General features: G+C 35.1%; 1 protein-coding gene across 2 annotated transcripts in view; it reads left to right on the top strand.

Moving 5' to 3' along the window:
• The first annotated feature begins 2,866 nt into the window (after nt 1-2,866).
• AK9 (adenylate kinase 9) overlaps nt 2,867-21,048 on the top strand; it is a 163,224-nt gene continuing 145,042 nt past the window's right edge. The window contains exons 1-5 of one of the 2 annotated variants that reach the window (XM_007484428.3): nt 2,867-3,042; nt 12,889-13,007; nt 14,740-14,803; nt 18,360-18,412; nt 18,528-18,624. In XM_007484428.3, coding sequence (XP_007484490.2) covers nt 12,891-13,007; nt 14,740-14,803; nt 18,360-18,412; nt 18,528-18,624 — 331 coding nt within the window. In that variant the 5' untranslated portion in view covers nt 2,867-3,042; nt 12,889-12,890. Of the gene's footprint in view, nt 3,043-12,888; nt 13,008-14,739; nt 14,804-18,359; nt 18,413-18,527; nt 18,625-21,048 lie in introns of those variants that run through there. The other variant, XM_056818661.1, reaches the window with a different exon arrangement.

The raw sequence follows: 21,048 nt of genomic DNA, 5'->3' as shown, positions 1-21,048 counted from the left end.
AGTTTCATAAGCTACTTATAAATATGTTTATATGCACAGAAAATATGGTTATATATATATATACATATATATATATATATAGGTTCTTTGGTGTCTAAACCAGGTAATTGTATATCTGGATCAGATAATATGCAGCTTAGTAACTTTTAGGGCATAGTTCCAAATTGCTTTCCAGAAACAGCTAGACAAATTCAAAGTTCCAGAAAGAGTGTATTAGTGGATCTTTTTTTCTATAGCCCCACTAACATGTATTACTTTCCTCTTCTGTCTTCTAATCTGTTGTGTATATTAGAGGAAAATTGCTTTAATTTTTCATTTTTCTATTAGTTTTTCTAAATATCAATTTTATTTTATTTTCAATTCTCAATCCTTCCCCCCCCACCCCACAATCCACTTTCAAAAGCAAGAAAGACATTCACCAACTGATGGGCATCCCAATTCTTTACCACATGCACAGACAAAAAAAGATGCTGTATGTATTTTGATATATACCAGTACATTTCCTCTTTCTTTGGTCATTTTGGGATACTGACCTAGAAGCAATAGTGCCAGGTTAACAGGCACAGTAAGAGGTTAATAGATGTGTGGAAAGAAAAGAATTAATTTGTTCTTCTCAGGGTGGGATTCCATTAAAGAAGGAAAACCTGTTTAGGAGTTCAAAATAACATTTCAAGGACATTTTGTTAATGTCATAGGCCCAGTGGGTTGAGAAATCTCTTATCTCAAGGAGAGCAAACCATTAGGAAATCCTACCTTTCTGGTTGGGTATTTTGTCTTGACTAGATTGTAAGTTCGGCCCCCAGACCAAGGGTATTAAACAGAGTGGATTGAGGTTTGCATCAGGAATCTATAAAATGCTTGTTTTTGCACCCATGTGTTGGACATCACCATTAGGTTGTGACCCCTTCTCATGAGAAAGATTAAACCTTGCTTCTGTTCACTTAAACAGTCTCTATTTCTTTAAGTCATATCATCTCATACAACAAGTATGCCCAGTTTTTTGTTTGTTTGTTTGTTTGTTTTTTGCTTTTTGGATATAGTTCCAAATTGCTTTCTAGAATGGTAGGATTAGTTCATAGCTCCACCAACAATACAACATTAATGAACCTATTTTCTTACATCTTCTCTAGCATTTGTCATTTTCCTTTTCTTTCATCTTAGCCAATCTGATAGGTGTCTGGTAGTACCTTGGAGTTGTTTTAATAAACATTTCTCTAATTATTAGTGACTTATAGCATTTATAGTAACTATCAATAGCTTTGATTTCTTCTTCTGAAAACTCTACATATCCTTTGATCATTTATCAGTTGAAGAAAGACTTATTATTTTGGCTCCATTCCCTATATATTTTAGAAATGAGATCATTATCAGAGAAGCTTACTGCAAAGATTTTCTTTTTACTAGTTTCCTTTTTTCTTCTAGTTTTAGCTACATTGCATCTGGTTTATGCAAAAACTTTTTAATTTTATTTATTTATGTTTTTGAAATCTTAATTTAATTAATTAATTTAGAATATTTTTCCATGGTTGCAAGATTCTTGTTCTTTCCCTCCCCTCCCCCCTCCTCTCTCCCATAGCCCAGGCACAATTCCACTGGGTTTTTACATGTGCCATTGGTCAAGAACTATTTCCATATTATTGATATTTGCACTAGTGTGATCATTTAGAGTCTATATCCCCAATCCTATCCCCATCGACCCATGTGATCAAGAAGTTATTTTTCTTCTGTAAAAACTTTTTAAATTTTACAAAATAAAAATTATTCATTATCCTGTGACACTCTCTCTTGTTTGGTCATGAACTCTTCCCTTATCTATAGAACTGTTGGTAATTTCTTGCATGCACAGCTAATTTGCTTATTGTATCATCCTTTATGTCTAAATCCCATACTCATTTTAAGGTTATGTTGGCATATATATAAGATATTGGTCTATACCTAATTTCCACTAACTTGCTTTCCAGTTCTCTATTCCTGATTTAGGAGATTGTTTTTTAATTATGGCTGCAGATAGCTTGGATCACTTTCTTTAAAGATTGTTTGTTCATATACTTTAACTATTTATCTTGTTGAAAAATAGCTTTTCTTAAAATATTTATTTGTTCCTTGCATAAGGGATAAAATTTAAACAGCTTCCATACCGAGAAGAAAGGGAGTTAAGGTGTACTTTCCAGGCTTAGAGCACAAGCAGGAACAAAAACTTGGGAGTCAGAAAATGCAACCTTTCAAGGAGGAATAGCAAATAGTCTGATTGGAGTACAAAATGTGCTGGAGGGAATAGTGTTAAGTTAAGAAGGGAAAGGCAAAGTGTTAAGAGATCCTGGAGGACTTTGAATACCAGGATTCCTTGGATTCTATTCACTAGGTAAAGGAAGGATTTTTAGTAGGGCAGTGATGATTTGTGATCTGGGATTGGGGGGATTAATTTCGCAGCAGATTAATTGAGGGAGACCCAAAGGAGCCTTGGTTTTTAAATAGACATTGTAGCCTTATAATTCATTAGGAAGTGAAAGTAAAAGAATAGAAACATTTTTTTTCTTGCTAAAAGCAAGTGATATGCCCTGTATGGGTACGTGGAAGCTCAAGAGACACTTCACCTCCTCTTTGGACCTCAGCACCTGCCATTGACTTCTACAGCAGTAATAATAACTAACATTTATAAAACGCTTTAAGATTTGCAATGCACTTTACAAATATCTCCTTTTACGAAGGCCTTTTGCCACCCCTAAGTCCCCCTTCCTTGTACACTGCATTAATCAAAACCAAGCAGCTCCTTCCCAGGCTTAGCCAGTCCTCAGGGTTTCAGGAGTTAGATCCAAACCCCATAGCCAATTCTTTCTCTTGCCCCAATCCGGACAAAGCAGTGTGGAGTCTGGGCTCCGCCCCGCCAGGGCTCGAGGCTGCGCGAGCCTCTTCTTTCCTCCTGGGCGTGCGGAGACTCGGTCTGGTTTCTAAGGCAACAACTAAAAACATATCTTGCAGGTGCCGGCTGCCACCGGTGCAACTGGCCTTGACAACGGAAAGCGTGGAGACTGCAGAAAAGTAGTAAGTACCATTCTTCCAGGAGGAAGGGAGATCCTTCACACCCACCTCCATTTATGCCATCAGTCTCCTTTCCCTTTACCTATCTTTTTTAACCTTCACTTTCTTCGGGACTTTTTTGTGGTAGGTAGAGCTCTGGTCTTGCAGTCAGAAACAGGGATCCAGTCCGACTTTCTATGCGTGCTTAACTATGCGTCTCTTTGCATAATTCATTCCCCATCTCTGGATTTCTTTACGTGTATAATGAGGGAGTTAGCCTAGATGATTTTTAAGATTCCTTTCAGATCTAAATACCATGATTCCAGCAGCCTCTTTACTTTTCTTCCTCCATTTGCAGGAGGGGTCCCTGGTTTTTGGCATTCCTCAGGACTCTCTGGGTTTCTCCTAATGAAGTCACGTTTCTCTGTGTAATAGAATTTTTAAATCCAATTCATCAAATTTTTGGAACAAATCCGCCGGTCAATTCTCTTACATTTTGAAAAACCAGGAAGTGGGAACGCTCTTCACCTCCAGAGAAAGAACTGTTGGAGTTGTTTTTCCCATCGTTGTAATTATGGTTTTATTTTGGGGTTTTGGTTATGTATGACTTTGCTCTTACAAGGACCGTTATGGAAGTGTGTTTTGTGTGACAAAAAAAACAAACCAACGACGACGAAGTGAGATGTCCAATGACATACAGCAAGCAAGTCAGACCTTGAACACTAGGCTTCTGATATCCAATCCAAGGTTCTTTCCATGACTCCAACATTGCTGCTTTTTCAGTGCACCAAGCTGCACTTTCAGACTGTTTGATGCAGCTTAAAAAAAAAAAAAATCTCTTATCCTGAAAATCACCCCTATGGCACTGAAAATTCAGCTGTAACATTTACCCCTTTGCTTTTTTTCTAAAAGTGATTCTGGAATTTTCTGAAAATTCAGAAAGGGAAAGTAATTTCCTCCTTATTTGTATAAGAATTCCATAATACTAAAAGTTTTCTGTAGATGGGCTTGGTTTCTATTTGGAAAACTCCTTGGGCACCCCGGTGGTCAGCTATTGTTTTCACTTTCTCATGGACATTTATAGCCAAAAGCAATTCTTGCAATAATTGAAGGTTCATAAGGTTTTCATACATATGGAATGTCATTCTGGGGGCAGTAGATTTAATCAAGACGGGGCTTTGTCTAAAAATTTGCTTCTGGAGACCAGAATGTAAATTCATATTATTTTTCATGAATGTTGATAAATAATTTTTCTTCATAGAATTCTGTCGCTATAATCTGGTCCAGTGGCATGATGCATTAGTCATTCTTTTTAATGATCACATCTAGAACTGGAAAGAACCTCAGAGGTAGTCTAGACTAACCCTCTAATTATACAGATGAAAAAACTGAGGCCTAGGGAAATGACTTGTTCAATATCACACAGATAAGGCTGTTAGAAGTGAGATTTGGACAAGAGTCCTTTCCTCCAGAGTCAGTGCTTTTCCTACTGTAACCCATCATGAACTTTAAATTTCTCAGACCAAAGAATATATTAATATTAATACATTATAACTAAGTCTCAATAAATTAGTAATAGGTACACCAATAAATTATTAATGTGTTAATTTATTGTTTAATATTATTGCTTATTTATTATAATTTAAGATTATTGACAGTAATAATACTAATAATATATTATAACCAGGACCAAGGAATAATTATGCTATTAATACATTATAACCAAGACTCTTTCCAAAGTTAGTTGCCCCATCTGGACCTTACTTCTTTCTATTCACTTTGTGTTAAATATTTAAATATCACAGAAATAAGTGAAGTGGCTTATAAACTCCTTGAAGGGCCGAAATCATTTAATTTTTGTCTTTTTGCTTTTAGCACTTATATCAGTGACATATACATGATAAGCAAACTTTTAAAAAAGTTTGTTTAATTGAATTGAAATGATTCAAGCAATTCATTTTATATAAGACCATCAGTGACTTTCTTAACAAACAGGCATCAAGGCACTTTCTGTATGTAGCTGTTTCTGAAGCATAAAAGAGAATGAGAAAGGGGGAAATTTATTTTTTAAACCCTTACCTTCCATCTTAGAATCAATACTGTGTATTGGTTCCAAGGCAGAAGAGTGGTAAGGGCTAGGCAATGGGGGTTAAGTGACTTGCCCAGGGTCACACAGCTGGGAGGTATCTGAGGCCAGATTTGAAACTAGGACCTCCCATCTCTAGGCCTGGCTTTCAATCCACTGAGCTACCCATCTGGAAAGGGGAAAATTTTAAAAGAACTTTATTTTTAGCTTCTGTAAGTTCAAAGTTATAGTCACTTTCATTACCTTACTTTTTCAGTTTCTTGAAAACCAGGGCAAAGAAAGTCTTCCTAAACTCTCAGACTACACTTCTAATCCTTTTCCACTCTAGGGCTTAGTCATTTTCCATTGTTATATTCATCTAGAGAAATGTATTGTGCCTTCACCAACTATGAACGAAATAAATTTTGAAAAATATTTTTTGAAAAATTAAAAGCAAACCCATTCGTAAATGTGTTATATTTGGCTAAATGTTTAAATGGAGGTTAGAGGCTTTGTAGGACAAAAGATTTAACCCCTCTTTGCATCCCCCCAAATATCTTCAGATTCTTCTCATCTTGAAACCAGTTAGAAACACAAAACTGGAGGCAGAGACAGAGAGAGAAATACCATTTCCCTATTCCATTGCTAGCCCTTTCATAATTTTCTCTGTCAACTCAGCTCAACTTTTATCTGTCCAGTCAACAACTCAAGTCTCTTAGCATATCCAGGCTATTTACATCTCCATACTGACCCTAGCCCATACAATTCTGGTATCAGATCTCTATAAAGATCAATTTAAAGGATTTATGGACCAAAGTTTGTCCAAAAAAACATGTCTTTAGCATAGTTGCAAAGGATTTCTTTGTTGAGCAACACTGTTCCCACTAAAGTCATTGAGAGGGATTTTGTGTTTTTGCAGAACTGGTCATGAATGGTGTTGAGTGGGTTGCGACTGCTGAAATTACAAAACTCCATGCTTTCCTATGTAAATATAAATTGTAGTCCTTGAATCATTGTCATAATAAGAACCTTGTCTGTTTTTCCTGGATCTGCCTGGACAAGATACAGTAGCACACAAAGTAGAAAATTAACAAATATTAACGTTTTCCAGAAGTGTAACATCATGAAACACAGTAGGATATTGGTACAATTTCACTGAGTTGTCAATGTATCAAAAATGAAGGATGCTAGAATTATAACAATAATTTCTGTGACCAGCTCTGCAAAGCTACATGTACTGTTATAAGACTGAATGACGTAAATTTAAGGCTAATTTAAGGTAGTTTGTGTTGATTACACTTTTCTTGCAATTGTGGGATTCCCTAGTAAAATTGTGCTCTACAGGGTACTTGTTTTGCCATGTTGAGTTTAGTGAACTCAGTGTCTAAGAAGAAACAGCCTGAAATAAGTGTTATGGCAGGAGCAGAATTAGTGATCTCCTGTTGGTCTTATATTTTAAGACCAACATTTATAAATATAATATAAATATATAAATATATATAAATATATAAATATAATATAATATAATATAAATATAAAAATAAATTTATATTTAAAATCCCTTATAGGTTAAAATACATGACCTCTGAGGTCCCTTCTGAAATCCTGGGATCTGATGTTATCATTTAGTTCATATAAAGCCATTTTATTGCTGCCATTTAAAAGCTGATTAAGCCATAAACCTCCTGTGACTGATTCAGCTCAGTCAGCCCTTTTGCCAAGTTTTGTGAAGTTGCTCTCTTGTCACTAGCCTTGAGCAGTAAAGGATATTTCGTCACCATAAGTGATGACATAAATCTCAGACCAGCCAACAAGACCTATAATTGTTCTCTGTCATTTCATAGAAGAACTTGCTTCATTGGAGTCTAGTCAATTCTGAATAGTTGTTTCTTCATTGCATAAAGGAAACTTAGAACAATGATTAAAAGAATAGTAGATAGGGACCATTGGAGACGTGAAAGACTTAAGGAAACTTTCCACTATAAAAGGCACAATTCACTTGGGAATCATGAGGAAGTTCCAAGATAGCAGTTTGTTAAATAATATTTTATTTTTCCCCAATTACATATGGAAATTTTTTTAACATTTTGGTTTTTTGGGGTTTTAAATTCTTTCTCTTCTTCCTACCCTTCCTTTCCCTGCCCTCCCCCACCCCACCCACCCACCCCAAGATGGTTAGCAATCTGCTCTAGATTTTACATGTGCAATCATGTAAAATATTTTTCCATATTAGTCATTTTGTGGAAGAGCTCTTGAACAAAAAAGGAGAAAAAGTCAAATAGAATACATTTTGTCTGCATTCAGATTCCATCAGTTCTTTCTCTGGAGGCTGATGTTTTTTTTTTTTTCATGAGATCTTTGGGACTGTCTTGAATCACTGTATTGCCGAGGATAGTTAGATCATTCACAGTTGCTCATTATACAATGTTTCTGTTACCGTGTACAATATTCTTCTGGTTCTGCTCACTTCATTTTGCATCAGTTCATGTCCTTCCAGGTTTTAAAAACTATATTCTGCTTGTTATTTCTTAGAGTACAATAGTAATCCATTATAACCATATACCATAACTTGTTCAGCCATTCTCTTGCTCAGAGAAATCCCCTCAATTTCTAATCCAAGATAGTAGTTTTTAAAAACCTGCTTTCTGTGCCCTTAAGAACTGGGTTCTTGGGGGTAGCTGGGTAGCTCAGTGGATTGAGAGCTAGGCCTAGAGATGGGAGGTCCTAGGTTCAAATCTGCCCTCAGACACTTTCCAGCTGTGTGACCCTGGGCAAGTCACTTGACCCCCATTGCCTAGCCCTTACCACTCATCTGCCTTGGAGCCAATACATAGTATTGACTCCAAGACGGAGGGTAAGGGTTTAAAAAAATTAAAAAAAAAAAAAAGAATTGAGTTCTTCCTCCTTACTCAAAGGTCAGACTCATTTTCTCTTCCTCTGATTGTTCACTGATAATGGTCCTTCCTATTTTTCTCCTGCTTAATTATACTAAAAATCAGATTGCTCCTGTCCTTCAATTTTACCTGCTACTTCAGACTTTCATCTCATAATTGCCCTCCAAATTCACAGTGCCTGTACAGACTTTTTGATCTTTTTCCCTGGCTGTGGCACACTATATGTGTCACTTTGGCCATTCAACTTACTGTCCTACTCGGATTTCTAGGCCTATGGCCACCCCTGCCCCGGTGCTTATAGATGTAAAAGAATTTTATGTTATCTTCATTTATAATTTTGATTTGCATATTTTCTAAGATCTCCAAGATATTGGAATTTTCTATATGCTGTGATTTAAGGTCAAAACAGAACTATTACTTTTAATTTACCTCAGAAGTGTGTTATGTTCTCAGTCTTCCCTAGGATGATCAGAGAAAATATCAAATCTTTTTGTTTATCACCCAAAATATGTGGCAGAACAGAATATGAATGTTGATTTGAACTGTTTCACCACCACTCTAATAGTTCATTATCAATCAATAATAATTTTAAAAATAACTACTATATGCCAGCAATGTGCTGAGTGCTAAAAATACAGACAAAATTAAAATAATTCCTTGCCCTAAAGAAAGTTAAATCTTATTTCATTCTCTTTTGTTGTTGTTGAGTCATGTCTAAGTCTTTCTGACCTCATTTGGGATTTTCTTGGCAAAGCTACTAGATAGGTTTGCCATTTCCTTCTCCAGCTTATTTTACAGATGAGGAAATTGAGGCAATCAAGATTAAGTGACTTGCCTAAGATCACACAGCTAATAAGTGTCTGAGGCTGGAATTGAATTCAGGTCTTCCTGACTAGGCTCACCACTCAATTCACTGTGCCACCTAGCTACCCTATTTCATTATCTATTTGAAACCAAATAGTCCTTCCTATCAGTCCACCTCTCATTCATTGCTCTGTCTTCCCAATCACTTTTAGGACATGTAATCTAGGATACAGTTGAAGAAACTGAGGATAACCACATCATATACTATCATAAATATATATGTAAGATCCTATATTGGCTTTTAGGGACCAACTAGAAAGATCTTCTTTAAGGCTATAAAGGAACAGAGCTATATCAGTCATTCAAGTCATTGCCATTGTCTACTGTTATTATTGTAGGCAATTACTATTGCCAACTATTATTAATAATAGTACAAATAATAAGAGTTAGCATGTATATAACACCTACTGTGTGCCAGGCACTGTACTAAGTGCTTTACAAACATTATCTCTTCTGATCCTTAGAACAACCATGGGAGGTAGGTGTTATCCCATTTTACAGTTGAGAAAACTAAAGCAGACAGAAATTAAATGACTTACCTATGGTCATACAGGCAGTACATATCTGAATCCAGATTTGAATTCAGGTCTTCCTGATTCCTGGCAGGCCCCGTACTCTACCCACTGTGTCACCTAGCTGCCTCCATGTTATCAATCCTATACCTATTATATCTACCTGCTTTGTGATGTGTAAATTAGCTTGATAATTATCTTGATAGGCTCAAATTGCCCAAACATGTGTGATGAAGATGTGTAAGATTGACTCTGTTTACCTGGTACTCAGAGTAATTTGAAGAAAGTGTCTTTAGGACCCAGAGAAACTTGAAGAAAGACAGAAGAGACGATCTTTGAAAATAACAGCCTGGCTGAGGTAACCATGAAAACCAGCTCTCAGTTCTAGGACAGCTGCTGACTGCCTCATTCCAAACCAGCTCTCATAGTCTCTCTCTCTGAGGAGAGATACTTAAAGTCGTTGTGCTTTGTCTGGTCTCAGACTTGGTATCTCTGGTCAGAGGCTCTCTATTTCTGATTGAGTTCACCCTAAGACTCACTGGGTCATTGTATTGTTGAAATCTTGAGACTGAGTCCTTTCCTATTCTTACCTTGTGGTCTTATGCTAAAAATCCATACTACAGATGTCTTTGTTCCCTTGCACCTGGGAATTTATCACCCTGTTCCTAGGAATCTCCCCTAGCACCCCAGATCCCTTCTGGGATCAGCCCCTTCCAGTCTCTTTCCCACCTTCCTTCTCTAAGGATTATAAAACATAACTACTGACCAGCTATGCTATGTACGTTTTGGTACTAGACTAATTTATTTTCAGTCCTTGCTTAATAAAGACTGTTTTCTAATCTTACAGGCACTTGATATCTCTTATCAAGTGGTAACTTGATATTTCTTCCTGTTAAGGGAAAAGAGAATGGTAGTCTCAGCAAGGCTTGTGTGCTTGTCACAATGCCCCAATGTCACTCCCCTTCAGGAGAGAGACTTAAGCTCCATGGAGTCCATGCCTCAGTTTACAATGACTAACTCTAGAAGGCATGCTCCCCTGTCTTGTCAGCTCAGAATCTTGCTTTCCTTTGCTGTTAGACTTTCCAGAGAGATTTCCAACTGCTGAATTATTACTGGTCTTCTGATTTTCAACACAGACCATGAAAAAGAATATGGCTTTGCTCTGGTGTTTTCAGGGAAATTACTGGCCCTCACCTTATCACAGATTCATCAGCACCAAAACCTTTATCACACCTTTGTTCAGAGTTTCAGTGGCTCCTTATAGGCCTCAAGGATAAAAGATAAACTCCTTTGTTGCTTATTTAAGGTATTTATAGTCTGGCTTTCTAAACAGATTTCACATTCCCTCCTTAATTCTGCACTATAGCCAGATTGACCTGTTTGCTGGCCCACAGACATGACATCCATCTCCTTTCTCTATGCTCTCTTCTTTGTTCCCCAGGCCTAGAATGTGCTTCTTCTACTTCTTGGAATCTCTATTTCATTTCAAGGCTCAAGATCAAGCACTACCTTATTCACAGAGCTATTCCTATTAGTTCTCTCCCTGTCCCCCAAGAAATTACCTTGTATTTTCCATGCATGCAAAGTATATTTATTTACATGTATACATTGTACACTCTCACCTCAGAGAGCAGAATGGCAGAAAGTATTTCCCTTAGCACCACCTGATATGTATTAGGTGCTCAAAAATGCTAATGAAGTTAAAGATAAAAATGAAAAATGAAAAAAACAATAAATTTGAACACCCAGGCAATAAATAAAATTACTTTTTATTTCAAAAGCCTCATAGCACTGAGGTGAGGAAAATGGTTTCTGGGATTACAGGAGGGTCAAGACATGCCTGTCTTCCTGAGTGGTGACAAAGTTTAATGTTTTGGGGTCCACACTTTATAGAGAAAGTGACATAGACTAATGGATTAGGTAAGCCTTTTGTAGGGACAGTGGTTAGTAATGATTTATGAGATGGAGACAGTGGATTTAGATTACTTCAGTGACTCTAAACAGAGTTTTCTATGGGATAATAATTCAATATGTCAATGTGTAACCATCTAGTCCAGATTCTCAGAGAAATGTTTGCTTCAATGGGTAGAACAAGAATATCCAGGAACAGCCAAGCTCTTATCAGGCACTTTGGGGGTGATCATATGTGACTGGTTCTAGCTAGCGGATGGCTCTGATTTTATTGGGGCCTATTCTCACTACTAGGGGCTATAAAGAACAATCCATCTCCCCATTTGTCATAAAATTATGTTCTCCATCAAGTATTAGTTTATCTTGTCCCATCCACTGCAGACCTTGAGAAGCATATCATTTGTGCAACCTACCCCCTTTTAGCACATCTTTTCCACATCTTAGAAAGGCAACAAAGTTCTTCAGGGCATGGAATGCTGAATCTAGAGCCAGAAACACTGGCCCTGTGACTCAAGGCAACTTAACCTTTCTTTGTCTTAATTCTCTGGAAAAGGAAATGACAAACCATTCTCATATCTTTGTCAAAAAAAACCAACAACAACTCATGGATAGTAAGGTCCACAAGGTCATGAAGAGTCAAACATAATTGAACAACAACAAATCTACTTAGGTTCTACTACCCCCAGTTCTTTTTATACTATTCAAGAGATTCTTGTTTGTTGTTCAGTTATTTTTCAGTTGTTTCTGACTCTTCATGCCTGTTTGGGAGTTTCATGGTAAAAATACTAAAGTGGTTTGCCATTTCCTTCTCCAGATCATCTTTACAGATGGAGAAAATGAGGCAAGCAGGTAAATTACTTGCCAAGGGTCACACCAGATAATAAGTGTGTGAGGACAAATTTGAGCTCAGGTCTTTCTGATTCCAGATCTAGCGCACTATCCACTGTACCACCTGAAACATAGTAGATTTTTAATAAATGTGTATTGTAGTACCTTCCCACTTTTAATTATTTCTTATTATTGACTGGGAAGGTCCCAGTCAAGTAACTCTTTTGCCTCCAGAAGCCTTTTGCAGTATATCACACCCTCCTTGCGGAGGATCAAACTCGGGACCTTCAGCTTTCGAGACTGATGCGCTACCTACTGGGCCAAAGTTAAAGTGGATGTCTATTGTCTGTCGAAGAGGGACCTTCCCTCAGGGGGAAACCTCTCCTGGGGTTTCTACCTTTAAACTAAGTAAACTGGGGATTTCTCTATTTCCATGTTGACAGTACTTGTTTGCTTACTATTTCTTCCATTTGTTTGTGAGCTCCTTGAAGATAGAGAGTTTTTTGGGGGGGAAGATGTCTCTTTTTGAATCTTCAGCACATAGCTCAGTGCCTGGAACATAGCAGAAAATTAGTAAATGTTTACTGACTAACTTTAGAGCAAATGAGACAGAAAGCCCATTGCCCTTCCTTTATATATTCCTGTGAATTACTGAATGTTACTCAGTATCTGTTGGAGGATTATGATCCTGGTTCAGAGAGCCTCTGATAAATTCTTTTCTTTGGGAATACTTTTACCATTTATTCAAACCTTGACTCCCACCCCATTAATTAACTTTTGTTGTTTCTTACCCTAGATATGACTTCTTCAAAAGCAGAGGAAAAATTCCCTTTTGTGGATATATTCAATGAGGATGAAGCTGAGAGAAACTTTATGTTGTCCAAACCTCTCTGCATCATAATATTTGGGAAACCAGTGAGCTATCATTTCTAAATTTCCATCTGATAAATATTTTGCTTTATTATTACTGGGGGTGTTGTCTGATAAGCTTGAGAACAATATACCATTTTTGCTGGGTTGATTTTTTATTAGACTGCTTATAGTTTTGTTCATAGGAAGTCAGTCTGAAATGAACCTAGCCCTTGAAGTGGACCACTTTTTGTATTTGCCTTAATACTTGGAAAAATTTACTTTGCCTATAAACTAGAGAATTTCACTTTATGATTAACAAATTGGTGTATCTGGATTTCAGGAAACCACTTGACAGATTCTCTCATTATATTAAGATGAACTCTGACAAAATGTAGAATGTATGAATAATATAACAAGTAGATTAAGAGCTATCTGGCAAGACCTTTTTTTTTTTGCCTTCACCTATTCAACATTTTAAACAATCACTTGGACAAAAGGCATACTGTAATTTGTGTCAAATTTATGATTTATGAAAAAGTGAAAGTGAAAGCTAATTCACTGATAGAATCAAGATCCAAAAGATCTCAATAGTTTGAAATGATGAACTACATTTAATAAGATAGGATAACTGAAGCCATCTATGACTGTGCTACTATGGATACTCCCTCTATTGATGTAGGTCACAATCTCTCTGTAGCTTAAGAGAGTTTCCTCAAGAGGCTCTGGGGCAGGGGCAACTTGGTGGCTCAGTGGCCCAGTGGATAGAGAGGCAAACCTGGAGACAAAAGGTCCTGGGTTCAATTTTGACCTCAGATACTTTCTAGCTGTGTGACCCTAGGAAAATCACTTGACCCCAATTGTCTAGTCGTTATCTCTCTTCTGCCATGGAACCAATATTTAGTATTGGTTCTTACTAGTTCCAAGGCAGAATGTGTGTGTGTGTGTGTGTATGTGTTTGTGTGTGTGTGTGTGTGTGTGTGTGTGTGTGTGTTTAAGTGACACTGGAGCTGAAAAATTCCTCCTGCAGCCAACCTGGTGATAATTCTCTGAATATACAAACTAGGCTCCAGATAATAAGCAAATACCTACAGGCCATATTCAAGCTTAATAGGATCTACCAGAGCTTGTCCTTTATTGGTGTAGCATTTGAGAACCCAGAGTCTCTTTCGTATCACCCAGAAGAAACAGAAAGTTCTGAAGTGTAGCTGAATGTTAGTTACAAATTGCATTTCCCTCTGGTACTCCCCCCCTTTTTCCCCAAGAGGGGGATAGCTTCTTTTTAAGTGAAAACATGGTAAGAGAAAAGATGATAATGAACACAGAAGAAAAGCAAGGGATATGTATAATGAACCCAATAAGATACCACCTTCGATCAGGAATTCTTAATATTTTCTGTCATAGATTCCTTTGACAATGTACCAGGTAAACACTATGAAGGATCCCTACTCAGATGCTTTCAATTAATGTATAAAAGAAAATCTGTAGGTTTTTAAAGGAAACTAATTATTTTGAAATAGTGGTCTAATTATTTAAGAATGTTCATGGACCCCATATTAAGAACCCTGTTTTTAGCTTTGTGTAGAAAAAGTAACCCAAAACACAAGTATTATGATGTATTATTATGTAAGTGTAAAAAATGTATTATTGGGTAAAAAATGGATGAAAATCATCTTAATAATGATGATAATTTTCAATACAAGCTTTAAAGGTTATAATATTCACAGACTTGCATTTTGTTTTTATATTTGTTGCATGGCTGTTGTACTGGTTTTAAACTAACTTCTGTATCTTAAAGGGTGTTGGAAAGACAACATTAGCCCAAAAGATATCACAGACATGGAAATGTACTCTTGTTGAAGGTAACTATTATCTATCCTGCTTATATAATATAATCATATAGCTATATTTTGAATTCTTCTTTGGTTCAATATCTTATCTGTAGAATTTTAGCATAGAAAAAGATCTTGAGAAATCATTTCATTCATTACTATGTCTCCTGGAAGGATTATATTTTATTATATATTATATCCTGGTAGAAAGTTGTATTTCCATGTAACAACTCACCGAAAGAATTAATGAAATCTTCTCTGAAAGTTTTTATGAAAAGTAGTACCAAAACTATGCCATAGTTATTTTTGCATCTTTCTATGTCCTCTGCATTATCTTTTACATACAGTAAGTGCTTATCTATTATGATTGCTTTGGGATGGATATGATCTTGCCTACAAGCAAAAAAATGAAAGGTATATTCTTTCCAGGTCTCCTCTAGTGCTGTTAATCTATAATTCAAGACTATCTCAGATAGAAATGAAATATATATACATTGATAAGTCTTTTTAAGAATGGGTATTCTACAACTTTTTTTGCAGTATATTTTAAAATGTAATAGGCCTCACCATCAATTCCTGCATCTTAAGCCCATTTCCTTGTCTTCTGTCCTTAGGAAGCATGAAGAATAGCTCTTTATATGCAAATAAATTCAGATATAAATAATTAGAGAAACATTGTTGGGTGGGCAGAGCCAATACAATTAAAATGACTATCCTACCTAAATTAATTTACTTATTCCATGGCATCCCAATTAAATTACCAAAAATTATTTTATTGAACTAGAAAAAATAACAAGATTCATTTGAAGAACAAAAGATCAAGAATGTCAAATGAATTAATGAAAAATATAAAGGAAGGAGGTCTAATAGTATCAGATTTTAAACTATTATAAAACAGTAATTATCAAAACTATCTTGTAATAGCTAAGAAAAAAAAAAGTAGATCAATGGTCAGAACAGACACACAACAACAGTAATAAAAGATCATAACTTTGTACTTGACAAAAGTATAGATCCAGGTTTTGGAGATAAAAACTCAAGTATATGTAAAAATTTGGAAACAATTGGATAGTAGTTTGGCAGAAACTAGATATAGACCAATATCCTATGCCATTCACTAAGATAAGATCAAGGTGAATGCATGACCTAGACCTAAAAAGAGAAAGCATAAATGAATTAGAAGTATATGAAACATATTACCTATCAGATGTAAGGATAAGAGAAGACTTTATGAATAAACAAGATAGAAAGCATTGCAAGATGTAAAACAGATAATTTTGATTTCATTAAATTAAAAAGGTTTTATACAAATAAAACTATTATAGTCAAGATTAGAAGGAAAGAAGAAAATTGGGGGTAAAAATTTTATAATTTTTTAGATAAAGGTCTCATATAAAATAGAGAACTTTGTCAAATTTGTAAGAATAAAAGCCACCCCCCAATTGATAAATGGGAAAATGATATAAACAGTTTTTAGATGAAGGAATTAAAGCCTCATATAGATATATGATGCTATGAATTACTACCTATTAAAGAAATGCAAATCAAAACAATTCCAAGATATCTTGCATCTCTCAGATTGGCTAAAATGATAAAAGGGCAAAAATGACAAATGTTAAAAGGAATATGGAAAAATAGGGACACTAATACACTGTTGGTGGAATCGTGAACCGATCTAATCTGATCCTTTTAGAGAGCAATTTGAAATTATGCTAAGATTTCTAAAACTCTATATACCATTGTACTATGTTCCCAAAGAGATCAGGGAAAAAAGGGAAACAATCTATATGTTCCAAGGAATTTATAGCAGCTCTCCTTGGGGTGGCAAAGAACTAGAAATTGAGGGGATGTCCATCAATTGGGGAATATCAACAAATTCTGGTATGTGATTGTGATGGACTATAACAATATTCCATCTATAAAAAAATGATAAGCAGGTTAATTTAAAAAATCTTGGAAAGATCTACATGAATTAATGAAAATCGACATGAGTAGAACCAAGAGAGCTTTATATACAGCTATAGAATAGTTGAAGAATAATTTATGAATGTCCACCTCCATTGAATAAATGGAAAAATAGAAACACAAATGACAGTGTATGTATGTACATATCTTTTCTGTGGTGTTAGAAGGGGATGGAGAGGATGAAATACCTCAGAATAAATTTTATTAGATAAGTAATTTTTAAAAATATTATAAAATAGAATTAATAGACATATGGAGAAAAATAAATAGGGACAAAAAGGAATACACCTTCTTCTCAGCACCACATGGCACATTCACAAAGATTGACCATACACTAGGTCACAGAAACATGGCATACAAATGCAGAAAAGCAGAAATAATAAATGCAGCCTTTTCAGATCACAAGGCAATAAAAATAATGATCAGTAATGGTACATGGAAAACCAAATCAAAAATTAATTGGAAATTAAACAATATGATACTCCAAAATCATTTAGTTAGAGAAGAAATCATAGAAACAATTAATAATTTCATCGAGGAAAATGACAATGGCAAGACAACCTTTCAAACCTTTTGGGATGCAGCCAAAGCAGTAATCAGAGGTAAATTCATATCCCTGAGTGCATATATTAACAAACCAGGGAGAGCAGAGATCAATGAATTGGAAATGCAAATAAAAAAACTCGAAAGCGACCAAATTAAAATATTATAAAATAAAAATAATTCAAACAAGAAAAAAGAATACCTCATATGTTTCCTCCATATAATATTCTTTCAGTGATTTGAATAGTAATATTATCATTTGGTCTTTTTTTTCTCCTAGCTAAATAATATCAATATCTCTAATTCTTATTATTTCTATTTCTTAGCTTGTTTAACTATCTTTTATGACTGTGGTTGCATGCCTATTATTTATTCATGAAATTGACATCCTAACAATGAATGTTATCACCATACCTTTTAGAAACAAGTCACATCTCTTCTTTTATTTCTTTTCAAGGGAGTTGTGGGATGGGATGGGGGACCCTTCTTTTTTAATTGAAAGCAGTATTTGCCAGTCATTGGCTTTCCTGCCTTGGCTGGAAATTTGTGTAGAGGTTTTATCAACTCTCTGAACCTGTCTATCTCTAAAACAAATATATTCAAGCCATTTTCATCAGTGTATATGCCTCCACTGTGGTAAGGTCTGAAAAAAATGAGGAGGAGTAGGAGGAAGAAGAGGGGAGGAAGAGGAGGAAAAGAAAAAGGAGGAGGAAAGAGAAAAAAACTAAATAAAGAATTGAACATTTTAATTATTTAACTAAATATTTTAGAGTGGATGGATTCTGTCACCTATAAAGGTTATAGAGCTATCCTATTATGACCTACCCATCTCATATCTGATTTTAGGCATAGAAATTCTCCATTCTGGACTTTGGCATAGCTAATATCTTCTACAAATCACCTTGATTAATTTATTGATTGTGATATATGAACAGCTTATATGTACATATAGAATATATTAACATATTGAAGTATACTGAATTCATTAACAAAATCATTCTAAGGCTATTTTATCCATGTGTTTGTAGTTTTTTCTACCATTCTAATGTTTGTTAATTCTCTTTCATGAATTTTTTAGTACTATCACTTTTGGAAGAACATATTCATTCTGGAACCCAACTGGGAATTATGGTAAATAAGTGCAAATTACTAAATTTGTTTGCAAATGAAGAAGCAATATATATGTATATGCATATACATGCATATATGTTAGAAAATAATGTGTCATATCTTTTACTGCTTTTAGTTGACTGATATACTCGTAAAAGGACAAAGTATTCCAGAAGAATTGGTTTTGAGGATAATGTTGGAGAAACTTCATTCTCTGGAAGTTATTCACTTTGGTATGTTTATTTTTATACATATCCCAAGCCATCTCAATACCACTTTATCTTTAGTATAATCACTTGGACTCATCAATCAGTTTGTAACTTGATTTTGGTCTCTTATTTAATATAATTTGTCAACAAGATCTAATGTTATAGTAATCCTATCTGATAATCTTGAATAACTGTTTCAAAGTTGCCCATCAAAAGTTCTCAGCTTCTTTGAAAATCTTGCCTACAAAACAGTGGCAATCTTTAAAAATGATTCAACTGTCTACATCAACAAAGTCATTATCATTAATGACAACAAAAAGCATTTATTGTAAAAGTTGTTGGGGAAATTGGATAAAAACTGTTGGGAAAATTGGAAAGCAGTTTGGTGGAAACTAGTGTTATATTTAAAATTAATATCTACCAGTTCTTATTTTTCATAAAGTTTATTAAAATCATTTGAGATAGAAAAGCTAGATAAGCATAGATTTAAAGTCTTTTCCCTACTCTAAGTCTGAGCACATGCAGCCCCTTTCTGCAGAAATCTCCATCTCTCCCTCACCTGCCTCCTCCAGCCAGAAGTCCATGCCAAAAGCTGCAGGTGGGCTCCACCCATGCCCTTTTATTTATATACATGGACACTGCACTGGCATGTGAAAAATGTTGAAGAACCATATCGACAACCCAGGAGGGGGGAAGGGATGAAATTCCCTCAACACAAATCTCCTTGTGATCCTTTGGGAGACTAGTCTCCCCAATTGAACATTTAAACATAACTATCTTATGCCTCTAAAGATCTTCCAGCTAAAAGAACATATAATACTGCACTTTCTAAGAGGAAGCTACAATAGTTAGAGATAAGAGGGAAATAAAAAAAGAAAACAAAAAATGATTGATAGACGCATTGATAAAATGCCAATTAGGAGGCAGCCCCCTTTGGCATAAGAGTTTACATTCAGAATAAGTATGTTCAACCCCCTTCAGTTCAGTTAATTATATCCCAAAGTTCATTCTGGATCTTTGGATGCAGTGTGTGGCTTCTGCAGGCATCTTTACAGCACCTTCTCCAAAAGAATTCACTTTCTTGATTCAGGGTGTTGGCAATTTTCTTTTCCTGAAATTTCTCCAAAAGATTTTAAATCTTGGATTTTGGGATAATTAGACACTAGGTATAAGCCTCATATCACTTACTAAGATAATGGATATATGTGGATATATTAAATCAAAGTGAATATATGACCTAGATATAAAAGTCTATCATAAGCAAATTAGAAGAACAGGAAATATATTGCTATCAGATTTATGGCTAGGGGAGGAATTCCTTAGTAAACAAGAGAGGGAGAGAAAGAACATTGTAAGATACAAAACATAATTTTGATTACATTAAATTTAAAAGATTTTGTACAAATAAAACAGAGACAAGATTAAGAAAGCAGGAAACTGAGAGAAAATCTTTACAAACAATTTCTCAGATAGAGGTCTCATATCTAAAATATGTAAAAAGTTTGTCAATTTTATAAGAATATGAGCCATTCTCCAATTGAGAAATAGTTTGGGGAAGAAGAAATCAAAACCATACACAGACATATGAAGAAATGCTCTAACTCACTACTAATTAAAGAAATACAAATCAAAATGACTCTGAGATATTGTCTCATACCTTTCAGATTGGCTAAAATGATAAAAAGGCAAAATGACACATATTGGAGGGGATGTGGAAAAATGAGGACACATACACTGTTGACAGAACTATGAACAGATTCAACCATTTTGGAAACAGTCTTTATTATACCCAGGAATACCACTATTAGATTTATTTCCTAACATGATCAAGAAAAAAAGGAAAGAACCTATATGTTCTAAAATATGGCATCTCTCTTTCTAGTGGTAAAGAACTGGAAATTGAAGGGATATGTATCAATTGGGGAATGGCTAACTGAGTTGTGGCATATGATTATAATGGAATGTGTGCAATAAGAAATGATGAACAGGTTAATTTAAAAATTTTTTAAATTTTTAAAAAATTGAAAAGACCTACATGAAGTAATGAAGAATTAATGTTTGAAATGTAAAACTGTGAAAATCCAGCTCCAGAGAAAGAACTGATAAATAGAAACTCAAAGACACAGCTTTTATATACACATTTATTTTTGTCAAGTGATGCCTCTTCAAGTAGGGAAAAGGGAGGGAGAGAGGAAGATCCTTGGGAATTTTGATGAAACCAATGAACAAATGCATTATAAAATAAAGAAAAGAAAAGAAAAATGGATGGAGAAAAAAGCATTTATTATACATCTACTCTGTATTAGGTATTATGTGAATAATGGTAGCTAGCACTGGCATCATGTATATCAGACTATTTGCCACCTTGGGGAAAGGAGAAGGGAAGAAGGAAGGGAAAGAGAATCTAAATTGCAAATTGTCAGATGATTGTCAAAAATTGTTTCTACA

This window comes from Monodelphis domestica, chromosome 2 (assembly GCF_027887165.1).
Source record: "Monodelphis domestica isolate mMonDom1 chromosome 2, mMonDom1.pri, whole genome shotgun sequence".
NCBI lineage: Eukaryota > Metazoa > Chordata > Mammalia > Didelphimorphia > Didelphidae > Monodelphis > Monodelphis domestica.
Note: the sequence above shows the minus strand (reverse complement) of the source record. Positions and strands in the feature narration are given on the sequence as shown.